An 11,345-nucleotide genomic window follows, 5' to 3' on the forward strand; every position below is an offset into this window, starting at 1 on the left:
AATTTGTCTTTGCTCAACGCTATGGTAAACATATCACTAACGAGCACCCCTCAATCGAAGCCGAAAACCGAGCTTCAATTATTAATATTCCTATCAAGATTGTGAATAATGTATTTCAAGTTTTGATTGACTCGGGAAGCGCTTATAGTTTTCAATGATCCCATGTGGTAAAATAGTTAAGAATAACTGAATTTTACTAAAAGTATCTTATGGTATATCTTGCTTTGAGAAAGCAACATACATATAAGAAGTATGTCAAGAATATGCTTTTTATTCATAGGTAACCCCAAGTCAAAAGATGATTTCTATGTATTGGCTTTGGGAAGATATGATGCCATATTAGGGATAGATTGGTTAGTGCCTAGAAAGGCTAAGATATTGTGTCATGAGAAGCGGGTTTGCATGATTGGAGATCATAGTAAAGATTATTACTTTACAAGGTTAAAGATGTGATGTAAAATTTAGAATGATGTCTGCTTCTTCTCCTTCGCACCAGAGTAAGAAAAGTATTTCATGTAGTATACTATTTGCTTATTAAGTAGTAAATTATCATCGTGAAGTAAATAAGTGTAGGTTTGGAAATCTATATCTATTGCCGTGCCTCCACCAAAGCAGCCCTGCGAGTACAGCATCAGCCTCTTGATATTGTGGCGCAAACCCAGACGCTTGGTGAGAGCCCATTGGTGAGAGCCCAGTCCGCCCCGGGCAAGTCCATGCCGCCCGTTGAGCAGAAGACAAGGTGGGTGATGCAGGACTTGGGGCGGCCCCACTCCTCCAACGCGTTGAGGGCAGCTTCCCCACCAAGCCTGGGGTATCTCCTCCACCATGTGCTCTTGCCTCACATCCAAGGACTGGCCTCTTCTGGATGCTTGATCTGTCACCTGCAGTAGTTCGTACGTACAGAGAGAGCAACGTTAGCTTGGAGTTGCGTCTCACCTGCATATTATTATACAGTATTTTTGCAATTATATATTAGTATATATGCGGGGGCTTACAAATGCGCTGGAACTTTTGCTTGAGGTCAGTCATGTGATTGCTGTTGGTGACGTTGAAGTAGAAGTCCGGGTACTCGTGCTGCTGGAAGAGGTGCGGAGGGGTGGCGCTGCCCATGGCCAGCACGCTGGCAGGGCACTCGGCTTGGGCTTTGGCTAATTTGGCTTTGCATGCGGCGCCGTTGGTGGTGGAGATCGGCGGCGAGGTAGCTAGCGCAGGAGACGAGACGAGCAGAGCAGGCAGAGGCTACTATAATTTGGGACAGTACTGCGCTCGCTGTGTGTAGATTATGATATGGCTGGCTGTGCTGTATTAGAGAGGCGCAGCGCTGCTTGCTTTTATAATGCGCTAGCAGCAGGCCTCCCAATTACTAGTCTTGCCCACGACTAGTGCCTCCGTTTTCCTGAGAGGACGCCTCCGATTCCATCGCTGCTGTCAATATTATATAAATATTAAATATAATATAATATTATGGCCACCAACAAAATGTTCTCTCGATATAATTTGTGTGGAGAAAGTTTATAAATTATGCGAACCATACTATATCGATTTTGAACTAGATTCAATATCTGTATTGTAGTACGACTTTATTATTTATGTTCTTGCGTTAGGATATAATTATACAGATATATAACCATACAATAGTATGGTATATAAATCATACGGAGAGATTAACGTGCTCGTACTGAGGACTTACCGGACGACGGCTACTGAGGGCAAGCAATTAGCAGATCCTCATGAACTGGTTGGTGTGCACAATCGAACTTTGTCACGAAAAGAGGGAAAGCCTCTCAAACATCATTAGACTGGTCTATATTATTCACATGCTATATTATTCTTTATATAAGTTATAAAATCATGTTTGCAATCGGTGTCCTCCCCAGAAAAACTAAAGCTGCAATGGGAACAATAGACAAGGAAAACCAATAAACCTTGCATGTCCACTTAAACTTAGAAATACAATTAACAATAAAGCTAAGGAGACACCTCTACTCTTGAGGTGAGTGAGCGACGTGACCTTTTAATTCTCGCGTGCATGCTCAATCGAGTGGATAAGGTAGAAAGGTGGTGTCCTCAATACCTTCCGAAGAGACTTAGCCACTTATGAAAAGCTCAAAGATTAACTGAAAGATGTAGAGACACACGTAGTAGTGAGAATTACTCTAAAAAATATCCAAAATCAAACAAAAAGGGCATTTAGTATGCAAATACATTGACAAAATGTTATGGATACATTGATTGAATGTTATGGATAGAAAAAGGGCATTTAGAATGTAGATACATTGATCGAATATTATGGATTATGAAAATTATTTGGATTATTGAAAATGTTATTTTAATGGTACATTTTATCATCGATATTTATTTCTGATTATCTGCCACATGGTTAGTGAGGTACTGGTCACATCGTGTTCGGTAGATTATCACTAGATATAATCTTGTGCATGTGTGTTTGGTAACGGATCAGTGGCAAGGCTAGTGCGGGTGACATGATGATGGTTATACATTTTTGGCATGCATATTGGTACACATTTTGGCATCATTATATTTATGGCGATATTATATTTTTAGCAAAGTTGAAATGAGTGGAGGTATTTGGACAAGACTGTAAATAAGAAAAAAGTATGCAAAATTAGACTTTTATATGATCTAATATTTATATTGTGACTTTCTTTAGAATTCAACGCATGAGAGGAGTGCTTTTGACATACATTAGTCGTGCAAGCCTAAAAATAGACAAAAGTAAGATGTTATATTTTATCTAAGATTCAATTACCTTCTTTAATATTTGTAGAAGGACACTTCTTGTAAAGAGGTCACTGTGGCCTGAAACAAAATTAATACATTTAAATACTCATGCATAGGATAAGCCCACATGCATGGGGGGGGATGATTGTACTGGGTGAGAGTGTTGATGGTGTACTCTCTCTATTTCTTTCTCTCTCACTCACTCATGTCTACTATTGAAGATTATTATCTATCATGCTCTATGTTGTAATTTATTTATGTGATCCAATTCTAATTTCTTGTTTATCAATTTATGTATTTGTGTGTGCAAGGTTTTTGTAAGATACCTCTAAGTTTAACCAAGTTATGATTAAAGATAATCTTAAGTTTTGGATACTACACATTTCAGATCCATAAGACGGTCAAAATGCTTCCCCAGCATTCTTGACATAAAACGGTCATTTACAAACAGTCACAAAATACAGTTTCTATATCGAACTCTCGTCTTTCCACATTATCCCTCCTCAGTCCACATTACTTATTCCACATTACTTATTCCACATTCCATTCAATGTGTACTCATTCTCATCCATTCACTCATATCGATGACACATTATTTCACATACACATTCACATTCATTATTCTACATACATATCCATGTTCGTACATCCACGTCATACACCCAATCCCATATCTGCATTCATACATACACATCCATATCCACATCCATACATCCACATCCACATCCACATTCACATCCATACATCCACATCCACATTCACATCCATATATCCACATTTACATGCATACATCCATACATCCACATTTACATGCATACATCCACATCACATCCATTCTCGCCCTATCACAACCCATATACATCTTATCTCATCAGATACACTTTTTCTCCCTCCTCAGTCCACATTACTTATTCCACATTCCATTCAATGTGTACTCATTCTCATCTATTCACTCATATCGACGACACATTATTTCACATACACATTCACATTCATTATTCTACATACATATCCATGTTCGTACATCCACGTCATACACCCAATCCCATATCTGCATTCATACATACACATCCATATCCACATCCATACATCCACATCCACATCCACATTCACATCCATACATCCACATTTACATGCATACATCCACATCACATCCATTCTCGCCCTATCACAACCCATATACATCTTATCTCATCAGATACACTTTTTACCTCATCCCATACACATCTTATCACATCTTAACTCATCTTAGCACATCCTATCACATCTCATACACCTCTTATTATATCTTATCACATCTCATACACATCTTATCTCATCCTATCACATCTCATACACCTCTTATCACATCCTATCACTTCTCATACGCATCTTATCACATCTTATCACATCTCATACACCTCTTATCACATCCTATCACTTTCCATACGCATCTTATCACATCTCAATATCTATTTATAGAATACAAGAGAATTCTTATATTTGATATAAGATTTCTTTACGCATAAATTCCATTTTAAAGAGAATAACACTTTTGAAATAAAAATCAATCTTTTATGCATCTTCCTATGCATAAATTATGCATACCTCTATGCATGAAATTCAAATATGATAAAAGTAACACTTTTATAATAAAATAATCATCTTTTATGCATACCCTTATGCATGAAACTCAAATGTGATAAAAGTACCACTTTTACAATAAAATAATCATCTTTATGCATACCTCTATGCATGAAACTCAAATGTGATAAAAGTAACACTTTTATAATAAAATAATCATCTTTATGCATACCTCTATGCATGAATTTTAAATATGATAAAAGTGACACTTTTATAACAAAATAATCATCTTTATGCATACCTCTATGCATGAATTTCAAATATGATAAAAGTAACACTTTTATAATAAAATAATCATCTTTTATGCATACCCCTATGCATGAATTTCAAATATGATAAAAGTAACACTTTTACAATAAAATAATCATCTTTATGCATACCTCTATGCATGATTTTCAAATATGATAAAAGTGACACTTTTACAATAAAATAATCATCTTTATGCATACCTCTATGCATGAATTTCAAATATGATAAAAGTAACACTTTTATATATAATAAAATAATCATCTTTATGCATACCTCTATGCATGAAATTCAAATATGATAAAAGTAACACTTTTATAATAAAATAATCGTCTTTATGCATACCTCTATGCATGAAATTCAAATATGATAAAAGAACACTTTTATAATAAAATAATCATCTTTTATGCATACCCCTATGCATGAAACTCAAATGTGATAAAAGTAACACTTTTATAATAAAATAATCATCTTTATGCATACCTCTATGCATGAAACTCAAATGTGATAAAAGTAACACTTTTATAATAAAATAATCATCTTTATGCATACCTCTATGCATGAATTTCAAATATGATAAAAGTAACACTTTTATAATAAAATAATCATCTTTATGCATACCTCTATATGCATGAATTTCAAATATGATAAAAGTAACACTTTTATAATAAAATAATCATCTTTTATGCATACCCCTATGCATGAATTTTAAATATGCTAAAAATAACACTTTTACAATAAAATATTCATCTTTTATGTATAATCCTAAAGTAAACATTTTTCCACTTAATTGAAACAAACATTATAAAAACTTGACATTAATCAATTAACCATTCACCTAGAATAGAGAATGGTTGATTTTGTTAGAGAAGAGAGGGGAATGCCTTTTTTTAATGAAGCATAACATTTTTAGAGAAGACATAAAGCATAAAAATCATTTAAAGCCATAGAAACCATAAAATAAGTGAAAAGAAGAATCACCAACTTACTAATGACTTTGAAAGCTTTTCTTTGGCTTGATGGTTTGAGGGTTCAACTCTTGTTTGAACAAGAGTGGCCAACCAATCTTTGGAAGAGAGAAATGTCAAAAATTAGTGAATTATTAATAAATTCATAGTTCTTTGGCTTGGGTGGAGTAGAGTAACAATGGATAAAAACACTATTCTTTATCAAAAAAGTGGAGGCTTCTATTTATAGGAAAAATTAAGCTCCTAACCAAACAAACTGATTCTAGAATTTTCTAAATTAGTTTGGTCAATTTTTGACCATTTTTAGGTCAGTTAAGCTAACTTTTTGGAACTAGACTTGAATTAGGAGAGAGGAGAGATAAAATATCACATTCTTTATGAGTTTAAAACTCATTTAAGCATGTGAAGTAGGCGCCTCATTGAAGGGACTCCCCTTTCTTACATATGTGTCAAAATGGAATCATTATACCCAAGATATCTTATATTTTTAATATTGCTCATAGTTTCTTACTAATAAACCTTGTACATATTCAACTCTTCATCTTATGTGAGCATTGAAGGGACTCCCCTTCCCTACATATGTGTCAAAATGGAATCATTATACCCAAGATATCTCATATTTTTAATATTGCTCATAGGTTCTTACTAATAAACCTTGTACGTATTCAACTCTTCATCTTATGTGAGCATTTACTCATTTTTGGATATCTTCTTTTACAAAATTGGATTTATCTCCTCCCCACACATGGATTGATCTTATTGGCCCATAGGAACCTTAATGGGACCATAATCCAAAAACTTCTGAAAATCTACACCCTTAGGTTAAGGTCCTTTATACCCATTTCCACTTAATTCCAATTACACATTGGAAAGTTCTTTTTGAATTTCTGTTTTAGGGGAATTCATTTTAATAAGATGAGATATTTTTTATCCAAAAATATTAAAAATCTAAATATTCTCTCTCTAGAATATTTTCTCTCTCTAAGTCAAAACAGGCACAGACAAGCTCTTTTATATTTCTCAAGAGAGGATTGATTACAGGGGAAGATGCTGGACATTTTGAGAGGCTGGGGAGGAATCTTACATTCTCTCCCACTTTGAAACACGCGAGATGCCCTCATCTCGCAACAAACTAGGGGTAATTTCATAAGATGCACGAATATGAGACTAAGAGAAAATTTAATTAAGATTAACCACCAAGAAAAGTCTCAAAGAGAGCAAGAATCAAGACAAGAACAAAGATTTCAACTTTATTCACTCTTGGAATATATACAGTAAAGATAGAAGAACTTTTTACAATTCCATAAGCCCTTCCATCATATGGTCACAAAGACAGCACTCTCACAAGCTGCACACGTATAAGGTAACTCATCTATGGGAATAATTCGGCTGGTTATTATAGCACCTATCTCATTGGTATGAGGTGACCTTAAAGGTATATCTTCTGGTGAGGAAGAAAACACGCTAGTAAGAAGACCCGCTCAGAAAATCCACCATGCCTTGATCTCATCACGCAGTAGTATCGGGGACCCAAACCCAAAGCTTCAATAACCACGGACATTGTTACGAAAGTGCTGCCAACCCCACGGTGTTACCCTAGTTATGTCTCGATAGGTCCGCCATTTGGTCTGAGCTACAGAAGTTCCCAAGTGAGGAAAGAGTGAGCGCTCATACAGTTCCATAAAATACTTCTTCACAGACTCGCTTGCGTCTTGAAGGTGAGAAATAATCATGGATAAAACCAAGTCTTGCCGCCAAGCCATAAGAGAGATTAAGAAAGAAAGGAGATCGATGAAAGTAAGATTACTGCGAGCGACAAGTAAGAGTTACAACTTATATAAAAGAAGGAACTAGTGTAACCTAGAAGCCAATGGGGTAACTTGCCACTAAAGTTTTACCGTCATTCCATGATTTGGGCTTGACACATAATTCTTTAGAAGGCTTACATGAAATACATTATGAACTTTAAATTGAGGAGGAGGTAGAAGAAGCTCGTAGGCTAAGTCACCTACTTTCTTTGAAATCCGATATGGCCCACAATATCTGGGGGATAACTTCTTATACTTACTAAGAGATAAAGAACTTCTTTTGGGCCGTACTCGAATGAAGACCAAAACCTTGGTATCCAAAACACCGGTTCTCACTTCTGAACTCATCGTTCTGAATCCTTAAAATAGCTGGGCTCCTGAGAAAGTATTCTGGGAAAAGGGTCTTCCTTTTTAAACAGAATCTTTCTTTTATTTTAGAGAGGGAATAATTATAAGATCAGAAAGGGAGGTTCTTACTCCTTTATACCTCGAAGGCTAGAGGGGAGGAATCTTACATTCTACCCCACTTAAAAAAGTGCAAGATGTCCTCATCTCGCAAAGTAGAGGACAACTCTTCTTCTTAAGATCCAATTTATTTTGGGTTCCTTATATTCTGGTCAACCCAACAGAATACGGGGATAAATATCCCTTATATAGAATTCATCATTAAATAACAATTCATTCAAATCATATCATTCATCTCTTTAACACGATAAATGGTCCATTAGACTGAAAAATTTTCTTTCTTAACATTCCTCCACGGGAATTCCAGTCAAGTAAGTTCTCAATTTGTCATCCCTTAACTTGATCTACTGTGTCAAGTGTTAATAGTAGCAATTCGACAGCACAATCCACTAACCTCATAGTGATTTGCTGAAATCATTATCATCATTCTAGCTATGAGTATCATCACAGGGACTCGTCCCATTCATCCTCATTTTGGTTTTGCTCAGTTTATTACATTTCAACCAATTTTCAGGGGTCATCATTTTTCAATCAGAATCCAATTCAACTCATCGATTTTCAAACAGAATTAAAAATCATATCAACCACATTCGAAATCATCATCTGGATAGCATTAATGCTTATAATTTCAAGTCTTAGATTTACTCGTATATACTGCCGGTAAAGAGCTGCAGTTATACCCTCGGTATATACGGGTAGTCATGATACTTGGAACTATAAGGTATATACCATCATGTCTAGGTCTCAAGCAAGTCAGGGTTCTATACAATTGCGGTACTTCCATCTGAAGACCCAATTACTAAATTACGAATTTTCAGTTTGAATATCAAATTGTATGAATTATGTCACACAATTACAACCTTTTTGTGCTTCTTGATAAATTTTTGACATATTGGCTTCTCAGTTGATCTTTATTAGCCAATTTGCTATTCAACTCTTCATCTTATGTGAGCATTGAAGGGACTCCCCTTCCTTACATATGTGTCAAAATGGAATCATTATACCTAAGATATCTCATATTTTTAATATTGCTCATAGTTTCTTACCAATAAACCTTGTACATATTCAACTCTTCATCTTATGTGAGCATTTACTCATTTTTGGGTATCTTCTTTTACAAAATTGGATTTATCTCCTCCCCACACATGGATTGATCTTATTGGCCCATAGGAACCTTAATGGGACCATAATCCAAAAATTTTTGAAAATCTAGACCCTTGGGCTAAGGTCCTTTTTACCCATTTCCACTTAATTCCAATTGCACATTGGAAAGTTCTTTTTGAATTTCTGTTTCAGGGGAATTCAATTTAATAAGATGAGATATTTTTTTATCCAAAAATATAAAAAATCTGAATATTCTCTCTCTAGAATATTTTCTCTCTCTAAGTCAAAACAGGCAGAGACAAGCTCTTTTATATTTCTGAAGAGGGGATTGATTACAGGGGAAGATGCTGGACATTTTGAGAGACTGGGGAGGAATCTTACAAGAAGTGTCCTTCTACAAATATTATATAAAATAAAACATCTTACTTTTGTCTATTTTTAGGCTTGCACGGCTAATGTATGTCAAAAGCACTCCTCTCATGCATTGAATTATAAAGAAAGTCATAATATAAATATTAGATTGTATAAATGTCTAATTTTGCATACTTCTTTGTTATTTACAGTCGTGTCCAAATATGTTACATTCCCGTAACACCGCTACGAGCATTACCACAAGAGGGGACGGCCTCTGGCTCACCACCCAGCCATAGAGGAAGAATGAGGATTGCCCCTCATCCCCCAGGCTATATAGTGTGTGGCCTGCCGTCCACACTAGCCTGGCCGCCCATGACTCCGCATGGGCGTCCTCTCCCACTGAACCCCGGATATAGCCATCCGGTCTGCCGTCGGTCACAGGCGTTACAGCCTACGTGACATTACCCCCCCTTAAGAAGAGTTTTCGTCCTCAAAAACAAACTGGGGAAACCTTTTGGAAATTGCACTACGGCATTCCCAGGTATATCTCCTCATCCCTATCTATCCATTTAACAAATACCTCCTGGTATACTTTATGTCGGGTTTGTCTGTCTCGATACCCAAGAATCCTTTCCGGTTCATGTGGTATCTTTGGTGGAGTGATCAATTCCATCAAAATATCTAGAGAAACTACATTCTCTAACCCGTGAACTGATTTCTTCAGTTTACTAACATGGAAGACAGGATGAACTTGAGAACTCTCCGGTAACTCAAGTTTGTAGGCTACGTCCCCAATCTTCTTAAGGACCTTGAAAGGACCGCAATATCTAGGAGAAAGTTTATCACACTTTCCCGTTTTCATGGTTGCTGACTGCGCAGGAACCTTTAAAAATACAAAGTCACCTTCTGCAAAGGTCACTTGTCTGCGTCCTTTATAGGCAAATGTTTTAGCGCGATCCTGTGCGCTACGAATGCTCTCGCGTACAGCTTTGAGCATATCATTCATATCTTCAAGGAAATCCTTGACAGATTGAATCTTCTCCTTTTCTAGGTCTACAGCCATTGGAGATCTCGGCTGGAATCCATACATTAACATGAATGGTGTAAATCCAGTCGTCGTCGCTGAATGCTTGGAGTTGTTATAAGCAAACTCCAATATGGGCAAATATTCTTCCCAATTTGATTGCTTCTTACTTACATAAGAACGCAACATATCCTCGAGTATTTGGTTAACTTTTCTTGTTTGACCATCAGACTCCGGATGATCTACCGTGCTCATACTCAGAGTAGTATCCAACTTTTTGAAGACTTCCCTCCAAAAATGACTGTTGAACTTTCTATCTCTATCTGACACTATATCTGCGGGCAGGCCATATAGCTTGTAGAGATGTTCAATAAAGAGTTTTGCCAACTCTGGCATTTTTACAGTTTTCTTCGTGGCAATAAACTTTGCCATTTTAGTTAACGTGTCCACTACCACCCACACCGAGTCATTCCCTTGACTCGTCTTGGGTAAACCGGTAATGAAATCCATGGAAATGTTTTTCCATTTTCCTTGAGGAATTTCCAGCGGATGGAGTAGTCCTCCAACCTTAAGACGTTCATGTTTATTGACCTGTCACTTATTGCATTTCAGCACATAAGTCTGGACGTTCTTAAACAAACTAGGCCAATAAAATTGTCTTTTAACTAGTGCATAGGTCTTCTGAATCCCAGGATGACCCGCACTTGGACTATCAAAACTATACCCCGAAGGCTCGGCTAGCCTCTCCGGACTAACTCTCGCCTCGCTACCCACCGCACCTACGGCCAGTCTCTCCGGACTAGCATTACGTGTCGGCGAGGAAGGTGGGCGCAGCTGTGACAAAGTGCGTACGCGTACAGCACGCCAGACCTCTGTAAAGACAGGATCATGCTCACACAAGCCATGATTTGGTATTTCAACCCAAAACCTTAAGGCAAATTTCATGCCTTGATTTTGCATCATGTCATTAGCACAGAAGCTAATGTACTGGAGAGCACTCTAGTAGCGCAA

At 36.7% G+C, this 11,345-nt stretch overlaps 1 protein-coding gene across 1 annotated transcript; it reads right to left on the reverse strand.

Moving 5' to 3' along the window:
- Positions 1–461: 461 nt before the first annotated feature.
- On the reverse strand, positions 462–1,110 carry LOC147640228 (chalcone synthase-like). Its single transcript, XM_086824971.1, has 2 exons — positions 996–1,110; positions 462–874 (listed from the first exon to the last, which is right to left on the reverse strand). Exons 1-2 carry the CDS (start codon positions 1,108–1,110, stop codon positions 462–464), a joined length of 528 nt encoding a protein of 175 aa, XP_086681097.1.
- Between the last annotated feature and the right edge of the window lie 10,235 nt (positions 1,111–11,345).

The sequence above is a fragment of the Cibotium barometz genome, chromosome 3, assembly GCF_041138505.1.
Source record: "Cibotium barometz isolate CiBa-2024 chromosome 3, ASM4113850v1, whole genome shotgun sequence".
Lineage (NCBI taxonomy): Eukaryota > Viridiplantae > Streptophyta > Polypodiopsida > Cyatheales > Cibotiaceae > Cibotium > Cibotium barometz.